The sequence below is a fragment of the Myodes glareolus genome, chromosome 8 (genome assembly GCF_982192425.1).
Source record: "Myodes glareolus chromosome 8, mMyoGla1.1, whole genome shotgun sequence".
Taxonomy (NCBI): Eukaryota; Metazoa; Chordata; class Mammalia; order Rodentia; family Cricetidae; genus Myodes; species Myodes glareolus.
Genome location: NC_142033.1, coordinates 39,062,125 through 39,085,278, shown reverse-complemented (window position 1 = coordinate 39,085,278; position 23,154 = coordinate 39,062,125). Strand labels below are relative to the sequence as shown.

At 38.5% G+C, this 23,154-nt stretch overlaps 1 protein-coding gene across 1 annotated transcript in view; it reads left to right on the top strand.

Moving 5' to 3' along the window:
- Nucleotides 1-22,826, top strand: part of Grxcr1 (glutaredoxin and cysteine rich domain containing 1) — a 131,036-nt gene extending 108,210 nt beyond the window's left edge. Inside the window, exons 3-4 of the mRNA XM_048415286.3 lie at nucleotides 8,277-8,342; nucleotides 22,647-22,826. Of these exons, the coding sequence (XP_048271243.3) occupies nucleotides 8,277-8,342; nucleotides 22,647-22,826 (246 nt within the window). The remainder of the gene's footprint in view (nucleotides 1-8,276; nucleotides 8,343-22,646) is intronic.
- Nucleotides 22,827-23,154: the final 328 nt, after the last annotated feature.

Below are 23,154 nucleotides of genomic sequence, written 5' to 3'. Positions count from 1 at the left end.
AGATACATGGGCAGTTCCTTGTGCAAAGGCCAGTTTTGCCAAGAAGAAAACAAACTCCAAGTGGAGTGTCTTTGGTGCTCAACATTTTCTTGGGACTAGATTGGTGCTGCCAGAAGCAATCGTGTCTCACTTCAATAGAACTTAAAAAAATATGGAAAGACAACAAACCTTGGCAAAGAGCTTGTGCTATTTTTCTCTGTTCTTTTCTTGTAAAGATATAGTGAAGAAATAATCTTCTAAATCAATAACTGTTAGATGCCATTCTTTTGGTAATAGAGAAGGCAGAAGAATTCCAGATTGTAGAGGGCCCATAGGTTGAATTATCTTGTTGACAACTCAGATCTGTCACCATTCACCATTTACCAGATTTCGTTTTAACAACAAATACAGGAGAATTCCAAGGACTGGTTGATTCTTCAATATGGTGAGCATCTTGTTGCTCCTGTACCAGCTGTTCTAAAGTCTGTAGTTTTTCTTCTGTTAACTGCTTTGTCTGCTTTTTGTTGATCTGCATTCATTGGTCCAATGTCAGCCTTTGCTACACCTTTTGCATTTACCTGAAAGCTGTGTCCTCCTATTCTTGCCATTCCCTGAGGAGATACTATTCCTTGGAATTCATTATCTACAATACCTTCTCAGATGTCCTATTCTACCACAATTAAAACATTTGGTATTTGATGTTTCCTCATACCTTTGGGAGTTGTTTTTCCTACCCAAGATTCAGAATTATAGTCAAATGTCTCAATGTTATTTGTATGCAGGAGCCATTGGTGCTGATCAAACTTTTAAAAGCCAAAGTATCTTTTTGCATTCTATGTTGGCATTTTAAAAAGCCAGAGATTCAATAAGTACTCATCTGGGTCTGTTACTCCTATTTGTACAGCCTTACTTAACCTTTGTAGAAAGTCACCAAAGGGTTCTCTCTGGCCCTGTTTAACCCTGGTACATTATTCAATTTGTTTTCCTAGTTCTTTAATCCTGTCCCAAGTATTTAAGGCTGCTTTGTGGCATAGGGACAAGATTTGTTCATCATAACGAGCTTGAGCCTATGGGTCAGCATAAGTGCCCTCACCATGAATTTGTTATTGGGAAATCTCAAGTCCTTTTGCTTTTCCAAGTTGTTTTAGCATTTTAGCCTCTTCCCTGAAATAACATTTCCAAATCAGTTGAGACCCATTATCAAGGACTGCTGAAACTAACTGAAGCTAATCATGTAGTGTCACCTTAATGCTAAAAGCCCATGTCTTTATTATCTCACTAACAAAAGCAGAATGTAAGCTGTAAGTTACTACTGCTTGCTTAATTTCTTTTAGATGATTCAGTCCTATAGGTATCCATCTACCTTCTTTGAATCCTTTTGGGCCTTTAGAACTTGATGCTTTGTCAGAGTAGACTACAGAGTAGGAAGCTAAAACCCTGGAAAAATCTTCTCTTACAGCTACTGGTGATGTTAAATCCTGTCCTTGTACCTTCTTTCCCTGCTCATCAGCTCCAATAATTCTCTCAGTCATTTCAAATCTTTTTACACTGTCTTTTGTAAAACCTGAATCCCCTGGCCTGTATATATGTCTAGTGATTTCATTGAGGCACCTAGCTTCTGGTCCTCGTTTTGTACATGTGAGTCCAAGGTCTGATGTTTTTCCTTTAAAGATAACATCTCATCCTTGGACATTATTTGGATAGCATGCAGATTGCCTTTATGGAGAGATACCCTATCTGCTAACCTGTCATAACATTTTAACAAATTTTGATCGTCAAATTCAACAGTATAAATTCTTTCAAATAATTTCTCAGTGCCCTTTGACATGGATTGAATTTTTCTGTCAAATTAATGTTATCTTTTTTAATCATATTAAGTTTTTAGGTAACTTTTGATTTTTGATGGTATTAATTTGTCAGCTAGCTGTTCATTATTAGTCTGTAAGGACTGTATCATTTCTAAAAGTGCCTCATTCTTGGCTCTGTTACCAATCCATTTTCTTAAGAATATAATATGAATAAAAAACTGAGTTCTAATACCCAGTAAATGGATGTATCACAATAACCATATAAGCCTTGTAAAATACAATCCATAGTTTTAGCAAAAAGGTTACTAAAATTCTCTATGATAACATTGTCTGCAAATATAACTTTCAAATTTATTGATTTATTAATTAATAAAATATTTACCTGTGTTATGAGGTCTGGTAAATTGTCTTAGGTGTAATAATCTTTATTGTTCAACAGGTGTTGTGGTTTCAGAGTTGCAACTAGTGGTGTAACCTAGTGCCATAAACAGTCCTTAGCCGCTTTGGTTTTTTTTTTTTTTTTTTTTTGCCTTGGTGCTGGTTAAATACTAAGAAATATGCTTTGCTTGAAAAATGAAAAGCAATTAAATCAATTCTGTACATGGAGCAATAAGTTCACAACTCACAGGCAGGGTGCACAAACTGGAAGCTCTGCAAGTCCCCACGTGGCAGGGAACGCAGCAGTGGGGGTGGGATGCGCGTATGCTTTGGATATTTCCAAGTTACCACATGCTGCTAGCTCTGACGTGGCGGGGGTTTTACAAAAATCTGCTTAGTAGGTGAAAGCAAGTCAAGTGGGTGGGTGTGGGAGTCTTTCTGGGCTGCGGACAAGTTAGGGCTTTAAGCCAGTCCTCCCAGTAGGTGTGGAGTGCCAGATGAAGAAGGACAATAAAAAGAAATCCCATACTAGCTCAGAACTGAGTATAATAAAAGGTTATTAATTTAGGGGTAGACTGATAGATCATAATCCTCTGCTCAAACGGGGAACAGCAACTGAATCACCCAGCCAGAAAAGAGGCTGGACATGCACTTTTCATTGGCATATATAGTAAAAGAGGCCACACCCAAGTGGGTGGGTAATTTAAAGGCTACTGGCTGAAGGAGTTCCTACAGTTGTTAATTTTCAAGGTTAACTTGTAAATGGAGGCGTTAGAATTTAAATCTTCAGTGTTTTAGTGACTTTAATGATTGCATTAAAAATCAGTTTATGCAAAGAGAATTTGGGCAAGTCACAAGTAAAAATCTTGAATTTATTATGTAAAACAATCCTCATATTTTTGCTAACCTAATCATCAATATTGTCACTTAAAAAACAACTTACTGGGCCGGGCAGTGGTGGTTCACGCCTTTGATCTAAGTACTAAGGAGGAAGAGACAGGTAGGTCACAGTGAGTTTGAGCCCAGCCTGGTCTAAAAAGAGAGTTCTAGGACAGCCAGACCTACATAGAGAAATCCTTTCTCAAAAAACAAAACAAAACAAAAAAACAAACCCTAAACAAACTAAAACAACAAACAAACAAACAAACAAACAAAGTAAACAACTTACTGACTTGTTCATATCAAGTTCATTTAGTGGCTTCAGTGAAGGAGGAAATAATTACTCCCATGATCCTCTATTTTGATGATGTAATTTTGTTATGAAGTTAGAATTGGCCTCACTGGAAAACTGTCCTTTTCAACTGCACTGAAAATAGTGGCTCAACACTAATTACATTAAACTAAAGACATCGGCTTTGGCAGGAATTTGACACCCAAGGGTCTGTGTTTCATAATTGCTCAATAAGTCAATTATCTTAGTTAATTCTGCCCCAAGTTTCCCTGCAGGGACATAGAAAAGCCATGTTTTTTTTTTTGTTGTTGCTGTTGTTTTATTATTAAAATACCCACAGGAGCCTTTGCTGTGTTTTTTGGATATTGGTCGGATACTGCTACACCTGTTTTGAACAGTTTCTTGTTCTGAGTGTTTGATGCAGAACTCCAGAGATGCCATGAAGCTTGCCACACACTGGAGGAGATTCAGAGCTTAGTCCGAGAGGAAATACTCACTTCATCAGCAGAGATCAGGTGGCCTCTTTCCAGGCAGAGTGGATATGGGCTCCCATTTCCGGTGGGCACAGCCATCAGAGCAGCAAACACTAATTGAGCACATCCTTTGGCAGGCATGAAGCTTGGTTCTGGTTGAGCTCTCTCAGTGCCAAACGTGCCATCTGCTCTCCTGATTACACAGCAGAAGGGTTACTTACCAGGCAGGATCTCCGAATCCTAGCTTCCTGGTCCTCTCCAGAGAGTGACCTGGGAGTGGCTCCACGGTCTTCATCTGTTTTTCTGTTCATCCGACATTCTTTCATGACGTCACATTAGCATGATCTCCCGCACCTCACAAATACACGATCTGATATTCCCCAGGCTTGCTTACCTTTCTTGAGATAGTATTGATTATAAGAAATACTTGCTTAAAATTTAGTGAGGTGTTACTGCCCCATTTTGAAGATAAATAATATAGTAAATATTCATGAGTTGTTGATGGCACATAGAACATTGAATACCTAAGGATGTCATCACAGCTTGCTGTGCAGTGAGGTCTAAAGACGGCCAATTCTCCTGAGAAACTCAAGGATGCTTTACCATTTTAATGGAGTTTGACTAGTGTATTAAAATTTTCCTAGTGGTGAGTGAGGAGAAGGACAGAAGAAAGTTCAGGCAATGGATGGAGTCTGTGTGTAAAATTTAAAGAAGGGAGGAGGGGAAACATTCCAGAACGTACAGTAGGTTGAGACAGCTCTGGGAGGATTGGCCAGCCAGCAATGCTGCCATTTGTGGGCCCTGCTGAGAGTGTGGGTTTTATGTTAGGCATGAGAAGACTGTTTAATGAGCAGTGTGGGGCATGCAACAAAATGGAGACAAATACATGGCAGGGAGTCAATTAAGTGAGAAATAAAAGAATCCGCTTTAAAGCTAGCAGGAGGCTAAAAGTTTTACTGTTTGGTTTCAAGAGCCATTTCTCTAACAGCATTTATTGAAAGCAAAATTTTTATGGTCAGTAAAAAGTAAAGATATTACTTGTTGTATGATCCATTTCACCTCTTATCTGAGTTGGTGTCCAGACTCCTGTGCTAAGACAGACTTTCTTTCTTCTGAGGATGTAATTGAGAATTCAGTGTAAGCCTTAATCATAACTGTCATTTGGGGATGTATTTTCCTTTTCTTTGCTTCATTTTCTTTTTCTTGAAATTGTATTCAATATATTTTTATTATGCTGTGATATAGGTCTGTTACTCAAGTTGTGTTCTCAGTAAGATGAAGTATAAATAAGTAAATATGAACAAAGTCCACAATATAGGTGCTTAGGCGTTACACAACGAATATGTGTATATATAAGTGAACATTTGGGAGACAGAACCTACTCGGGTACACACAGTGTAGTCTACATAATTGGATAAAACACAGTGCTGAAATGGATTAAACTAAGATAGTTTTCTCCAATTTTCTGGCCTACTCACTGTGGATGTGGGGTTTTTGTGGTACAAAGTGCCATTCACTCACTTGAACTTTTTGGGAATTCAGCAAACAGCTAGTTCTAAGCACGAATATCCCCATCATAGTTCCCAGTTCCCAGACTGAGTTTTGGATACTGTTTTCTCACTGCTCAACAAGCCTTTATGGTGGAGGGGGACAACAGCCTCTCTCTCTCTCTCTCTCTCTCTCTCTCTCTCTCTCTCTCTCTTTCTCTCCCCCTCCTTTCCTTTCTCTCTCTTCCTTTGTGCATACTCTTGCTTCTCTTCAAACTTTAGTTTCTTTCTTTTTAAAGTTTGTGATAATTATGATTACTTCGCAGCAATGACCAAATGCCTATAATCTACCTCATGTATTACTACTGTCCTATTTTCATCATTTTCAGGATTATATTTATTTTCAGAAAAAATACGGAACAGAAAAAAATACTGAATAACAAATAAAATAAAGTTGCCCTGGTAGTTTTGATGAACTGGACCACATAATTGTATGGTTAATATCTGGTAGCTTATGGTTGAATGGTGGAGTGTAGACGAAAGTGTCAGATTCTGATATTCTGTGCCAAACAAACCAGAAAATGTTATTTATCAAGAGTGTCAATGTTTCAGGTGGTACACTCTTTGTTGTGAACACATGGGCATCCTTGGTAAGACAATTGATGGTTTGGATTGATTTGACTGACAAAAAGGAATGGATGAGACTTTTGGAGTTCTCAAACACAGTGACGAGCAGGCCAATCAGAGAACTCCATGACAAGTGCTTTGAACCTCAGCATGGAAGGAAATGGCCCTGTGAGCTGAGATCACCCCTCTGGCTGCTGCCCTTCGGATTAGACAGAGGGACCCTAGAACACTCTTGTCCACCCCCACTCCTGTATCTTATACTTTCAAAGGGTCTAAGGCAGAGATGTGGGGACCAGTATAAAGTCAGAGATTTTGGTTACCATTGTGGCTTAGCCCATGGTACAGAGACTAGAAACTGGCTTCCCGGTACAGATCTGAGCACTGGTTGAGGAGGAATTGTGGAAGCCTTTGAACGGCAGCTGGTGATGGAGGAAGCAGGTATTCAGCTCTTGGCTCCCTGTAACTGGGAAACATTTTTGAGCACTGGGTACACCACCTATCCACTAATCATCCGGTTATATCTTGCCGATTGGGATGATGCCAGACCTTGATATGATCAAAGCTTAGCCATCTAATGTGAAATAGAATTTATGCTCCGGAAATTTCCATGCATATAAGAGCAATGAACTAGATCTTTCCTCAGCATATAGTGTATTCTACACCATTGATGGAGGCAAAATGCATTGCTTAGAAAAGAGCTGGGAAGCCGACTGGCCGTAGCTTTTATGGGGCATTTATTTTGTTTGCCATCACCGCGGTGCATTTTCTTTCATTTGAGAAAAATGAGGTGTATATTCTCCTTGCTGCCTTAGTTCTTGTGCCCAATTCCCCGGAGGATTTTTTCATTTTAGCCTGGTTAGCTCAGGAAAGGAAATGGAAAGCTGCAAATCGAAAATATTACCGGTTCTTTCTAAGTTTCTACGTTTAATGTTCTGGCAATGGGCTTCCATCACCTGTGTTATGTTGACTGTCACATCTGTCTGTGTGCCCGGTGAAACTATCAATGAATGAATGGATATAACCTGCTTCCTCTTAGGCTCTGTGCATTTTCTGTCTCCCTGTGAATTCGTCTGCAGTGGGTTTTAATATATTGACTTGACATTTCTGATGTTGATATGTTAGAAGGCAGAGCAAACTAAGATGAAATGAGGGCTAGAGTTCCTAGACAACATGGGGAAATAACCAGCACCTACTTAAATAAGCCACACATTCTTCATGGCCTGAACAAGTGATCAAGTGACCAAGTATCACTAACTCCAGAAGGCATTCTGCAGCCTTAGCAAGTAGATCTTTAGTCCATGTTGGGATTTCCCAACACATCATTCTATCATTCTCTTAGCATTAACATCTTCTTCAGTAAGTGGATTATTCTTTTATATGTATTCACATAAAATATGCTTTGATTCTCATGGGATCGAATAAGATCTCATTATTTCTTTAAATGAACATTTGCCATGCTTTCCATAAATAGGAATATGAAAATATGATCTGATCTTTGTTCATCACTTGTTCATTAAGAAAAAAGTGGATTAGACTCTTACTTGAAGGAGTGCAGAGACAGTGTGAACAAGGTCAAAGTGAACTCAGCCTTTTGTTCATAATAATTTCCCAAACTGTCTTTTTCCGCTCTCTGTACTCTGAGAAGTTGAATGGAAGAGTGCTAAGAAGAATATAGAAAGGAGAGACAATGGGGATAGTTCAAAGAACCATGATGAATGTATAGGAAAGGGCCTACATGTTTCCTATTCTTACTTTCATAGTAGCTTCAGCTCTGGAGCAATTTCCCTGCCAGCGTTCCAGCTGCCTTTATGCTTTCTCTTGAGGACACTTTGGGATTGTTCTTTAATTTTACTAAGGGTCAACTTCTGCTAGCAGCAGAGCACACTGTATCAAAGGAGATGGCGCTTGCTGTCTGACAACAGCGTTGGGTTGATGATGATGATTTTGTTAGCTGTTAAAAGGACAAATATGGCAATAAGGACGGTCATTCCAGGATGATTAGGAAGGGGCAGAGATAATCTAGGCTGTGGATTTTTCTCAAAGCTCCCTTCTCCAGATAGAAGACCTGGTGCTGGCTTCCATGGGTGTGCTGTACGCATCCCTGTCGGGCCTGGTGTGAGAGCTAGTACTTCCCAGACCTTGCCCCCTTTGACAACCTTCTCAGTGCCCCAAGTTGACACAGGAGTGGGTATGGGACAGTAGAACATTTTGGCTTTTGGTTCTAAGTTTACTCAGAGCTGAAGGGGAAATTTGTGCTCATTGTTTGGTAAGCTAAACTTTCCCGGTTATGACTTTTGGCTTTCAAATATTAACACAATGGATTTTCTCTTCTCCCTACCCTTCTTGTTAACAGGGTGCTGAGAAAATTTTGTCAATGAATGAATCGGGAGAACTGCAAGATCTCTTAACCAAAATTGAGGTAATTGTGTTTTTAACAACTTATTTTTAGTAATCAAAAATGGTAGGCATATTCTGGTTTTACTTGGTTTCCTAGTAGAAATTTTATTTCATGTTCATACAAATGTAAAATGGTATATGTGTGAGAGTTTAATTGGGTACCACCTGCCATTGAATTTGCTCCAACTAGGGTGATTTAAATATCTGCTTCTAAAAACCTCATCCTATTAACTGAACTTTTTAGTTGACTTTATCTGAGACTAATTCTCCATAATAGAGGTGTTGAGGAAGTATTAAGCTAGAAAATTGATTTAAAGCACACTTATTCCCATAGACTTATTCTTCGTTTATGAAGGTAAAGGAAAAATCATTTTTCTGAGACACACATTTTAATTTCTGTTGGTACCCTTTACAATTATAGTGTAAGAGACACAATTATTCAAATAAATAGTGTAATAAATTGATATGTAACTGGAAAACCCTTAGCATTTCTCTGGTAAATGATTGTATCAGCCTGCTTCTTCCTGCTCATAGGAAGATCATATGCTGTATTGTCCAGATGGAAATGCTTTTAAGAGTGAAAATTATACATTCATGATTGGCCAGAGCTTTACCAAGTGAACAAGGCAGACCATCATCCACATGCTTTTTTTTTGTAATTTTATTAAATTATAAAAGTTTCCATTTCCGCCCCTCCTCCCACCACCCTCCCATTCCCCCCACTCCCTTTCCTCCTCCCTCTCCATCCCTAAGAGCAGACAGGGTTTCCTGCCCAGTGGGAAGTTCAAGTTCCTCCCCCCTCCCTCCAGGTCCAGGAAGGTGAGTGTCCAGATGAACTGGATCCGCAAAATCCAGTATATGCAGAGAAAACAAGTCCCAGTGCCATTGTCAATGGCTTTTCAGAAAGACTCCGGGCCAGCCACATTCAGAGAATCCGGCCATATTCAGAGAATCTGGTTGGATTGCGTCCTCATTCAGTCCCAGTCCGTCTGGCCTTGGTAAACTCTCATTAGATCAGTCCCCTTGTATCAGTGGGTGATCGCATCCCTCGCAGTCCTTATTTCCTTTTTCATTTTCTTCCTCCTTCTGCTCCTCATTTGGACCTTGGGGGGCTCAGTCCGGTGCTCCAATGTGGGTCTCCGTCTGTATCGCCACCTATCTTCGGATGAAGGTTCTCTCTGATCTTGCCTTCTTTGCTCACGTTCTCTTTCCTTCTGCTTCTCGTTTGGACCTAGGGAGTTAAGTCCAGTGTTCCGATGTGGGTCTCTGTCTCTATCTCCATCCATCGCAAGATGAAGGTTCTATGGTGATAAGCAAAATATTCATCAGTATGGTTATGGGCCTAGGCCGTTTCAGGCACCCACTCTTCTGTCCAGAGAACAATCTGGGGATCTCTCCTTGGACCTGGGATCCCATTTATAATTAAGTCTCCTCTAAACCCTGAAATGACTCCCTTAGTTGAAATATATTCTTCCCTGATCCCATATCCATCCTTCCTCCCTCCCCCATCCCAGTCCACCTAGCTTTCCCCATCCCTCCCCTACTCCCTTCTCTCTAACCCTCTCCCCTTCCAACAACCCTCCCACCCCCCCCCATGCACCCGAGATGACCTGGGACTCTTGTCTATTTCCAATCTCCAGGCAGATAGCTACATGATTTTCATCACGTTCACCTTCTTATTTAGCTTCTCTAGGATCACGAATAATAGGCTCAAATACCTTTAATTATGGTTAGAATCCACATATGAGTGAATACATACCATATTCCTCTTTTTGGATCTGGCTTACCTCACTCAGTAAAGTGTTTTCTATTTCCATCCATTTGCATGCAAAATTCAAGATGTCATTGTTTTTTACCGCTGAGTAGAACTCTAATGTGTATATGTTCCACACCTTTATTAACCATTCTTCTATTGAGGGGCACCTAGGTTGTTTCCAGGTTCTGGCTATTACAAATAGTGCTGTTATGAACATAGTTGAACAAATGCTTTTGTAGTATGATAGGGCATCTCTTGGGTATATTCCCAAGAGTGGAATTGCTGGGTCCTGAGGGAGGTTGACTCCCAGTTTCCTGAGAAACCTCCACACTGATTTCCACAGTGGCTGCACAAGTTTGAATTCCCACCAACAATGGATGAGTGTTCCCCTCATTCCACATCCTCTCCAGCATAGGCTATCACTGGTGTTTTTGAGTTTGGCTATTCTGACAGGTGTAAGATGATATCTCAAAGTTGTTTTGATTTGCATTTCCCTGATCGCTAAGGAGGTTGAGCATGACCTTAAGTGCCTTTTGGCCATTCGAAGTTCATCTGTTGTGAATTCTCTGTTCAGTTCAGTACCCCATTTTTTTAATTGGGTTAATTAGAGTTTTAGTGTCTAGTTTCTTGAGTTCTTTGTGTATTTTGGAGATCAGACCTTTGTCTGATGAGGGGTTTGTGAAGATCTTCTCCCAGTCGGAAGGTAGCCTTTTGGTCTTACTGACAGTGTCTTTTGCTTTGCAGAAGCTTCTCAGTTTCAGTAGGTCCCATTTATGCATTGCTTCTCTTATTGTCTGCACTCCTGGGGTTCTGCTTAGGAACTGGTCTCCTGTGCCTATGTCTTGTAGACTACTTCCCACTTTCTCTTCTATCAGGTTCAAAGTGGTCAGATTAATGTTGATGTCTTTAATCCATTTGGACCTGAGTTTTGTGCATGGTGATAGATATGGATCTATTTTCATTCTTCTACAGGTTGACATCCAGTTATGCCAGCACCATTTGTTAAAGATGCTTTCCTTCTTCCATTGTATACCTTTAGCTCCCTTGTCAAATATCAGGTGTTCATACGTTTGTGGGTTAATACCCGGGTCTTCTATTCGATTCCATAGGTCTACTTCTCTGTTGTTATGCCAATACCAAGCTGTTGTCAATACTGTTGCTCTGTAATAGAGTTTGAAGTCAGGGATTGTAATGCCTCCAGAAGTTACTTTATTGTATAAGATTGTTTTGGCTATCCTGGGTTTTTTGTTTTTCCATATAAAATTGATTATTGTTCTCTCAAGGTCTGTGAAGAAGTTTGATGGAATTTTGATGGGAATTGCGTTGAATCTATAGATTGCTTTTGGTAGAATTGTCATTTTTACTATGTTGATTCTCCCAATCCAAGAACAGGGGAGGTCTTTCCATTTTCTGCTATCCTCCTCAATTTCTTTCTTCAAGGACTTAAAGTTCTTGTCAAATAGATCTTTCACTTCCTTGGTTAGAGTTACCCCAAGATATTTTATGCTATTTGTGGCTATCATGAAAGGTGATGTTTCTCTGATTTCCCTCTCTGCTTCTTTATCCTTTGTGTATAGGAGGGCAACCGATTTTTTGGAGTTGATCTTGTATCCTGCCACATTACTAAAGGTGTTTATCAGCTGTAGAAGTTCTTTGGTAGAGTTTTTGGGGTCGCTTATGTACACTATCATATCGTCTACAAATAACGAAAGTTTAACTTCATCCTTTCCAATTCGAATCCCCTTGATCCCCTTATGTTGTCTTATTGCTATTGCTGGAACTTCAAGCACTATATTGAAGAGGTATGGAGAGAGTGGACAGCCTTGTCGTGTTCCTGATTTTAATGGAATGGCTTTGAGTTTCTCTCCGTTCAATTTGATGTTAGCTGTCGGCTTGCTATATATTGCTTTTATTATATTTAAGTATGATCCTCGTATACCCAATCTCTCCAACCAACACCTTTATCATAAAGGAGTGTTGAATTTTGTCAAATGCTTTTTCAGCATCCAATGAAAGGATCATATGGTTTTTTCTTTCAGTTTATTTATATGATGGATTACATTGATAGATTTGCGTATGTTGAACCAGCCCTGCATCTCTGGGATGAAGCCCACTTGATCATAATGGATAATTTTTCTAATGTATCTTGGATTCGGTTTGCCAGTATTTTATTGAGTATTTTAGCATCAATGTTCATGAGTGAGATTGGTCTGTAATTCTCTTTCTTGGTTGTGTCTTTGTGTGGTTTTGGTATCAGGGTAACTGTAGCTTCCTAAAAAGAGTTTGGCAATGATTCTTCTGTTTCTATATTGTGAGATACATTAAGGAGTATAGGTATTAGCTCTTCCTGGAAGTTCTGGTAGAATTCTGCATTGAAACCATCTGGTCCTGGGCTGTTTTTTGTCGGGAGGTTTTTGATAACCGCTTCTATTCTTCGCGACTAACAGGTCTATTTAGATTGTTCACTTGGTCTTGATTTAACATGGTAAATGGTAGTTATCTAAAAACCAATCCATTTCTTGTACATTTTCCAACTTTGTGGCATATAAACTCTCGTAATAAGATCTAATGATTCTCTGAATTTCCACTGTGTCTGTTGTTATGTCCCCCTTTTCATTTCTGATCTTATTAATTTGAGTATTCTCTCTCTGCCGTTTGATTAGTTTGGATAGGGGTTTGTCAATCTTGTTGATTTTCTCAAAGAACCAACTTTTTGTTTCGGTGATTTTTTGGATTGTTTTCTGTGTTTCTATTTTGTTGATTTCAGTCCTCAGTTTGATTATTTCCAATCTTCTACTCCTCTTGGGAGAGTCTGCTTCTTTTTTTTCCAGAGCTTTTAGGTGTGCTGTTAAGTCTCCAATATATGCTTTCTCCGTTTTCTTTAATTGGGCACTTAGTGCTATGAACTTTCCTCTTAGAACTGCTTTCATTGTGTCCCATAGGTTTGAGTATGTTGTGTCTTTATTTTCATTAAATTCAAGAAAGACTTTAATTTCTTTCTTTATTTCTTCCTTGACCCAGGGGTGATTCAGTAGTTGACTGTTCAACTTCCACGCGTTTGTAGGCTTTCTGGTATTCGAATTGTTATTGAATTCTAACTTTATTCCGTGGTGATCCGACAAGACACAGGTGATTACTAATATTTTTTTGTATCTGTGTAAGTTTGCTTTGTTACCGAGTATGTGGTCAATTTTCGAGAAGGTTCCATGAGCTGCAGAGAAGAAGGTATATTCTTTCCTTTTTGGGTAGAATGTTCTATAGATATCTGTTAAGTCCATTTGATTCATTGCCTCTAGCAATTCTCTTATTTCTCTGTTGAGTTTCTGTTTGATTGACCTGTCCATTGGTGAGAGAGGTGTGTTGAAGTCTCCTACTATTAGTGTGTGTGGTTTGATGACTTCCTTGAGTTCTAAAAGTTTTTCTTTTACATAAGTGGGTGCTTTTATATTAGGAGTGTAGATATTCAGGATTGAGACTTCCTCCTGATTAATTGTTCCTGTTATGAGTATGAAATGTCCATCTCCATCTCTTCTGATTGATTTTAGTTTGAAGTCAATTTTGTTAGATATTAGAATGGCCACACCAGCTTGTTTCTTAGGTCTGTTTGCTTGGAAAACCTTTACTCTGAGTAGATGTCTATCTCTGTGGTTGAGGTGTGTTTCTTGTAAACCGCAGAATGTTGGATCCTGTTTTCTTATTCAGTCTCTAAGTCTGTGCCTTTTTATAGGTGAGTTGAGTCCATTAATATTAAGTGATATTAATGACCACTGGTTGCTGATTCCGTTTATTATTTTTTTGTGTGTGTGTGTAGTAGAGTTTGTGTGTTTCTCTTCTTTGAGTTGTGGTTGTGAAGGGTCGCTAGATGTCTGGGTTATTGTAGGCAGTGATGGCAATGTTGGATTCCTTGGGTTGCGATTTTCCTTCTATTACTTTCTGTAAGGCTGGATTTGTGGCTACGAATTGTTTAAAATATGGCATGATCTGGTTTCCTAAATTTTTTTAGCATACACAATATGATTTATGAAGTATTATGGTCTGAAAATTTGAGAATTTACCAGCAGTACAGTTCTACTGATAGCCATGTGACTTTGAACATGTTCCTCTCCTCTGGAGTCCCCACAGCTAAGGAATCAAATGAGAGTGTGCACTTACAGGTCTAAAATTCCATTCTGCTAAAAATATTTGCAAGGGTAGATTTCTTTCTTTTTGTGCTTATAGACAACTTCAATTCTATAAAGCCATTAATTAGGTTAATGAGTATCTTTTATTTAACCCACAAAACTTTTGTAGTGTATAATATTTATTCATCATATAATTTTCTTAGCATATCTTAATGTTATGTACATGATATTACAGAATATACATGATTTTATTTTTCTATTGATATGTGGACTTTGGAGGTGTTTAGTTTAACAACTATATACCTCTCCAAAACAGTCATTTCTAGTAGTTCTTCTTCCGTGATGGAGACACTGCTGCCTGCACTGTCCAAGATAGTAGCCATTGACTGCCAGTGGCTATTGAGCAAGTAACTTATGACGGTGTGACTGAGGAACTGATTTTATTTTTGAGATGGGGGTCTCATTTAGCTCAGGCTGACTTCCAAGTTACTGCATAGTTGAGAATGACCTTGAACTCCTTCTTATCTTGCTTATATCTCCCAAGAAAATGAATTGTTAAATTTTACTTAATTTTTTTTCCGAGACAAGGTTTCTCTGTATCTTTGGTGCCTGTCCTGAAACTAGCTCTTGTAGACCAAGATGCCCTCAAACTCACAGAGATTTGCCTGCTTCTGCCTCCTGAGTGCTGAAATGAAAGGTGTGTGCCACCATCACTGTTGTGATGTTTCTTCACTGCAATAGAAACCCTGACTAAGATAAGCATTCTTTTAGAGTATTATAGGATAAAAGAGCCTTCATAGTTTTCTTTGTACAGATGTATAAGTGACTTAGATGTGCTGCGGGATAATGCTTTTTTATACTGTAAAGACTTGTCACTTGTATTGGTTTAAAAAATGCTGATTATCCAGACAGGAAGTATAGATGGAACAACCAGACTAAGAGAATTCTGGGAAAAAAAGGTAGAGATGTGTAACATGAGGGGCCGGCTTGTTGGGGTTTTTATCCCGCCCAGTACCCCACAGAAAATCACATGGAGTCTAGCGCCCAGACATGGATAACTGAATCCACAGAAAGCCTGAGAAAGTTCGGGAAAGAGTAGAGTAAAGCGTGTTTTCTTGGTAGCAGCAATTTCTCAGGTCTGCTCTGCTTGCTAGAGGCAAGCAAGCGCTCTCATCTAAAAGAGGCTTCCTGACTCAGCTTTAGCTGCAAAACTTTGTAGTTCCTTTAAGAGGTCCTGCCACGAAATACTTAAATGGTGTTGATGAAAAGCTGAATGCATGCTTTTCGGTTTTCAGCCGTAGCAGGAAAAAAGCTGTGCTGTTTTAAAATGCCGGCTTTCTGGGCCATTGTCCTGCCAGGGTAAACTCTGACTTTCAGGCAGGCAGTCTGACTGAGTGTGGTCTGTGAGCAGAATACTGCAGTTTGCTTGCCAACAAGGACCTTGAAACGCCAACGAGTTGTGGCAGTGAACACAGCTCTGGCTGGTATCTCAGCCATGAGACTGGAAAGCTAAGGAATGGGCTGGATCTAACTGTCAAAGCGACGGTTTTAGTCCTACTTATTGAAGACTTGTGTGGTCAGAAAAAGAGAGAGAGATACAGTAAAGAGAGATTCAAAGACAAAGAAAACCTCTTAATGGTTTACAATGTGTTAAAAATATATGCAGGCTAAAAGTTAAGTTCTTAAAGTAAAAAAAAAGAAAGAGAGAAAGAGAGTAGTTGGGTGTGGTGGTACACACCTTTAATCCCAATGCCTGGGAGGCAAAGGTATATTGACCTCTGTGACTTCAAGGGGCAGAAGTACATTGACTTCTGTGACTTCAAGGTGTGGTAGCACACACCTTTAATCCCAATGCCTGGGAGGCAGAGACAGACAGATCTCTGTGATTTCAAGGTGTGGTAGCACAGCCTTTAATCCCAATGCCTGGAAGGCAGACACAGGCAGATCTCTGAGTTCAAGGTGTGGTAGCACACACCTTTAATCCTAGCACTTGGGAGGCAGAGACAAGTGAATCTCTGTGAGTTCAAGGACAGTCTGGTCTACAGACTTATTCCAGGACAAAGATATTGACAGAGAACCTGTCTCTAAAAGTAAAAGTAAAAATATAAGAAATAGAGGTTAAAGTAAAGCCACATAAAGATGGAAAATACACAGAGAATCTTGATACTGTATGCTACTATGCTCTCTTTGAATTGTTTGAATGCTGAGGAAGGAGCAACAGTGCTAAAAGACTTTTGTTTATAAATGCTGCTGAACTAATCCAAGATAGGTATTTTGAAAATACCTTGGCTTCAAAAGTGAAGTCAAAAGGTATGTTTCTTGGAGAAGAGGTTTTGTTTTTGTTTCCACAGAAAATGAAAAGCTGTGGATTCATTCTGAGTTAAGAAAAATTAGGTTCGATAAAGGAAGACCACCTGAGAAATCTCCGGTAGGAACAGATGGCCAAGATGACAGAGTTCTTCATCCAGAACAGGTTCAACACTGCTGCCTGAGATGATCAAGACTCACAGGATACTCCAGTCAGGACTTGATTATAAGTCTAAATTTTCTTTAGGTCCCCATAAGATTATCAGCGCCCCCAACCAGCAGGAAGTAGCCTAAAATGCTACGCCCACATTCCCAACAAATGGACTATGGATATTTTCCTTTGTTTAAAAAAAAAAGAGGGATATGGTGCAGGAGAATTATCTGTATTCTGTCAATCATATTTTAATAAAACACTGATTGGCCAGGCAGGCAGTATAGGCAGGAAAGCCAGACAGGAAGTAGAGGTGGAGCAAAGAGACTGGGAGTATTCTAGGAAGCTCCCTCTGCCATTCCTGCACAGGCCACCGAAGAGGCAGGATGTAACCTGCCCAGCTGAGAAAGGTACTAAGCCATGTGGCTAACGTAGATAAGGATAATGGGGTAGCATAAGTTATAAGAGCTAATAAGTAGCCTGACCTAATGGGCCAATCAGTTTATAACCTAATGTAGACTTCGTGTGATTTTCTTTGGAACTTGCCGGCTGTGGGGTACTGGGCAGGATAAAAACCCCAACAAGCCGACCCCTCATATTACAGAGATGCAGTTGCCATACAGACACACAGGAAGCAAGATGAGAATGCCTTACTGGGAAAAAGTACCAAGCCACATGGATAAATATAGATAAGAATTATGGGTTAATTTAAGTGTAAGAGAGCTAGTTACTAATAAGTCTGAGCAATAGGCCAAGCAATGTATAATTAATATAAGCCTCTTTGTGTTTCTTTGGGACTTATTGGCTGCAAGACCAGACAGGACAGAAACTTTTGTTTACACAGATGCTCTGAACATTTATCGTTTCCGTATGCACGATTCTTTTTTCTGCCACTTACCGTCTACTTACTAGATTAATGTAGATGCTGTTTCTCTTTCAGCTTGCAAGGGTTTGCAAAAACATTTTTCTCTTTTTAAAATTTATCTCAAATTTACAATCAGTAAATTAAGGTGCAGATATTAAGATTTTTCCTGATTTTGAAAAGAATGGTGTGCTACTGGCTTTACGGTTTTAGCAATTATAAAGTGCTACAATTTGGCTGGACATCTTGTCCCAAGGGTAAAATTTGTAGTCAACCAGAAAATCCTGCCCATGAAGGAACTAGGTTTAATGGAAGTCAATCTAGATAAAGAGACAGACCCTAGAGTTGCATTAGATGATCAATCAAAGTGAATGAGGATGCAATATTCAAATATGAATATCTATGTCATAGCCATATGTTGAGGCAACATCTCTCAGGGTCCAGCCTTGATCGACTCATATGTTCCAGGGTAGGGAAATGTGGATTAGAAATATTAGGCAAGCGGAACAGAGATGAAATAAATACAGAGACAGAGAATTGTACCACGAGGGCAACCCACTGAATACTGAATCCACTTGCATTTATTTTCCGTATGCTTCTATACTCCAATTTGAAAAGAGGGAAAGAAGGCAAAAACTGATTTAATGTGACTCAAAGGACAAATGAAACAATTCTTCAATACTTGAGACATAAAGTATTTCCTGAGTTAAGCATTCTGATGCTGACTTGTAGTGAATACACCTTGGACCAAGTATCTTGTAGGCAGCTACTCCTTGGGTCAAACTTTCTGTCAAATTCTTGAAGGAACAGGAATAGGTTGAATTCTCTGATCTTTGGTCAAGGTGGAGCAGATCTACCTCTATGGGCTATATTAATACCCAAAACACCAAGTAACCACACCCTAGGTCAGGATATCTTGTTTGTAGCTACCCCTTAAGGCAGACTTCTTGTCAGTAACTTTGAAAGAGCAAGAGCAGACTTAAGTTCTCTGAGCTTCAGTCAAGGTGGAGTGGACCCACTTTTGTGGGCCCCCACATATCCAGTACTCTGGTTAGTTTTAGTAGGAGTTAAATATTCACAGGACTGAAAGCATTTAAATTCTGATCATGTAGCAAGTAATATGCTTGGTGTTTTTATATATACTGAGTGATTAAAATATGTTATTATTCTCATGATGCCTATAAGGCAATAGGCACAGAAAGAAACTATATCATTTGTTCAAGATGTTACAGAAAACGTTTGATTCCTGAATCTGATCAGTCTGACTTTAAAGCCCATGATATTAATCATATAGTTATGCTCCTATGACTTTCAATTCAGATGACATATAGGTAAATGAGTCATATGACTTTATCATGACAAGACGCAAGGCTGGTTCAGAAATTTATCTAGTGTATGAGGTTTAGAGAATAAGCTGTTCTAATACTATGATCTGTTTCTTATGGAACATCCTAGAAGACAGACAACTGGCTATTCTATAGTAAGACATTAGACAGGTTCTAATTTGTATTATTGGTTGCTACATGTTAGCCATACCACTGACTACCTTTTGTTTTCATAGTCCAAGTCTAAGGCTTAGTGGTTATCCTAAGTGAAGGTGATGGATAAGGCTTAGCAGTTGTATGGGGCCAGAAAAAGGAAATCAAGTAGTTTTACATTTTTCTGCCTCAAGAATGCTATCACATATACTGTTCAAGTGAACAGTTCTCTGGCAAGCTGAATGGCTGGGACTTATTGAAGAATATTGCCCATGTCCCCGCACATGAGCCACAAGCCAAGAGGAGCAGATTTACATGACACAAAAGCTATGTCTTGACTCACCTTGATTGTTGAAATAGCTATTTTTAAAATTGAGAATAGAAGTGGTCTCATAATAGCTTCACGACTGTGCCTTAAGCATCAAAATTAACAGATAAAGTAATATTTACTCTTCCATTACAGAGGCAAGCTCTTAAACCAGAACACTAATACTGATGCATTTAAATCAAATAACCCAACATAAAAAAATATGGTTGAGTCATGTAGCTATAATTTATCTGGAGACAGCAACCGGGACATATGACTTAAGGTAGTGAGAGATTAATAAAAGACTGGCTTACAATACCTAACCTTATTGTGTGCCAGTCAGCCTTCTATCTGTCCAATGTGAATAAGTTCACTAACTCCTCTTAATAACTAAGTAATTAAAGAAAGATCTCACTTTACAATTCAAGGACTCCAAATACAGGATTTTAGGATGGTCTTGATAAACCAGTGGCTCTGTTAATATAAGAATGTAGGTTAAGTATTGATATGCTAATTTTCTCTTAGAAAATTTATTAGTTGTGACTTTCAGATATATTATGAAGTCAGGGTAAACTTTTGGTAATAGTGAATTTAGCATTTGATGTTTTTATTCATCAAAAGTAATTTTGTAGGCTCTGTTTCAAATCTATGATGTAAAATAAATTCTAATTCTTTTGCATTACAACTTTGAGTTATATGTATGGACAGCTCAGTGTTGAGGGTGAGGGGATGACAGAAAGGACGAGACGAGGTGACTGACTGGAACACACAGTTTATTCCAGCTTTGCTATTCTTTGTCATCATAAACACATTCTTTGGGAAGACCATGTTATTTTGTTCATTCACCAGTGTTCCAGGACACAGTGGAGTTGGTTACAGATAAAGTCCACCTGATGCCCTTTTGTGTTTGTTACTGAAATGCTGAAGCACATTTTAAAAAACTACCAATTTACATCAGTTGATAAACAGCTTCTTTCCAAACATCTCTCCTGCTGCCTGACAGCACCTGCCCTGTTAGTCTGCCAAAGCTTCATTCCCACTTACCTTTTAATCTCACATAAACTATAGTTTGTCATTGATTTCCAAGGAAATATATATATATGTTTCTATAGAAATTATTTATGATATATCTTAAATTCAAATTTATGTGAATATTCTTTATTTTTATTTTTTAATATGTGGCAATCTTGGTCTATTAGGAAGTCAAAACTTGTTATAATATTACAGTAATGGATGGAGTCCTGGACTTCTGATCCTGTTGCTCTCTTCTAAGCTATAGACTGAGTTAACATCTACTTTGTCTAGTTGATGCAATTCTTATATAAGCCATGCTCTCTGTCTGTCTGTTTGTTTTTCTTATCTATCTATCTATCTATCTATCTATCTATCTATCTATCTATCTATCTATCTATCTCTCCGTCCGTCTGTCTGTCCATCTATCCATCCATCCATCCATCCATCTATCTATCATCTCCCAAACTTGCCAAAAGCTCACTATGTAGTCAAAGATAACCTTCCATGTTTTATCTTTCTACCTCTACTTCTAAAGTTCTGGGTTTACAAGTGTATACTAACAAGACCAGCTTGGTATTTCTCAGTGTATCATTCTCTCACAATTATAGGGATGTATTAAAATGATCATCTCACTTATTCCTGAAATTAGACTATGTTAATACTTGCTAATTCCCTTATATTTAGCCTTTAAAGTATATCACCCCCCAAATATTTACAAAGACATTTTAACATTACAAAAAATTTAAATCCAGCTTACTTTTCTTTATAGGGACCAATTTTTGCACAGAACTATTACAAAATCATCAAATTATCATTTACATTCAATCTGTCTGTTTGGGAGACTTTTAAATTTCCCCAATCTTTAGGTCATTCCAAGTTTCCAATTTGTGTCACTGAGATGGGCAACACCTACTATCCATCAAAATAATTCTGTGCTGTTAAAAATGAGACATTACATAGGTTTTGTGTTTTACTATAACATCTAAGGCAAACAATAGTGGGAAGTGGGTCTTATTAAAAATATATACATGATAAGATATCCAACTGCATGTATGAATACATGTAGGTGATTATATTCTAATGTTGCTTTCCAAATTGTATTCTGAAATTACTTATGAGGCTAAAGTTGCATTTACTTATTTGTTTTCTAGATTTTTTTAGTTGGATATAGTAGGAAATTGGAAAATAATTTAAGTTAGTTCAGGTTCCTATTCAGTTGAATTTTTTTATAGATTTTAATGTGCAATTTTGACTCTCTGTTGCAATATTGTATATATTTATGTGGGTCAAATATGTTTGTTTGAGTTTGTCATTTTGCAGGTGTGTGTGCACGTGTGTGTGTTTTGTCTTCATATTTTAACTTTGCACAAAGTCAGGCTTTCAAACATTGTTGCCAGTTCCTTTATTGCAAGTCAGGAACTTAGCATCCGTTCTGTTTGTGTTCATTCTGTAATGGTTTCTAATCACCCTTGGCTTGGAGAGTTCCAACAGTGGATTTTGAGAAAGCTTATGCGTGCAAAGAAGCAAATTGAAATGCTTGTGAAGGTTTTATGAAATACTGTCTCCCACACAGGGTCCAGTTGTATTTATTCTATATTTGAGACCTTTTATCATTGCTTGAAGTGGAAAGGCTGATAGCTATTAAGAAAGGTTTATGATGTGCATAAATGTCTCAAGATATCCGTGTCTGTTTTCTTAACTATCAAATGAGGATAATGATGCTTGCATTGTGTCTCTCTTGAAGATGATGTCTGTATGTACATGGGGAGGGTAGAGGGAGTAAATAGCATATAATGATACACTTGAAAGAGCTTTGCAAAGATTAAAGAATTATTCAAATTGGCAACACAATGATGAATCTTCAGTAGACATTAGCTTCTTCAAACTTTAGCTCCTAGTTTTCTGATTTTTCAAATTCTTCATTGGATGTATTTTTTTTTCTAGAAGACAGAAAAATCTTATGAGAGTCAAAAGGGAAAGCTAAAAGTATTTTCTTCTCATGACAATAACTATCTCTTGCTTTATTTAGTTCACAAAAATGTTTTCATATGATGAAACTCTTGAAAGTATGTACCATGCAACGCACTTAGGCTAAAATTTACTAGACTTCCTAAACCAAGCCTGAGCCATAGATGGTCATCAAGGAAGGTAGTGGAAGAATCCTGCAGCAGTCTTCTCCTAGCTCCCAAGGATAGTAATGGCGGGTAATGTCAGGTGCATAGCCACAATTATATCTTACCGATGTTGTTTTACAACCTCTCACGATACTGACTGAATTGCTTACATTAACATATTTTCCGTTCTCTCCTGTTTCTTGCCACCCTATGCAGAGAGTACAGCATCCACATGAGTGTCCCTCCTGTGGAGGCTTTGGCTTCCTTCCATGCTCCGTATGCCATGGAAGCAAGATGTCAGTGTTTCGAAATTGCTTTACGGACGCTTTCAAAGCCCTGAAGTGTACAGCTTGCAATGAGAATGGTCTTCAGCGCTGTAAGAACTGTGCTGGCTAACTGGAGCTTCTGCCCTGAGAAAGCCTCATTTTATTAAGCAAAGGCTAAAATCTGGTTTCTAAGCTTTTTTTTAAAGAAAGTAATGTTTTTGGATTACAAAATAAAGTTTGTATATTATAATTACCTTTGTTTTAATTTTTGGTTATGCTTATTTTTCTTGTTTTATTAAATAAGCACTTATTCAGAAACTTCAAAGACCAAGCCCTGTGCTAGATAATGGCTTCTAGTGGAAATTATGGAGAACTCAATATCATTCTAACATATCCAAAGTCTCATTCCTCAAATGTTTCTGATTCTTAAAGAAAAGAAAACATATCTCAATGCTTGT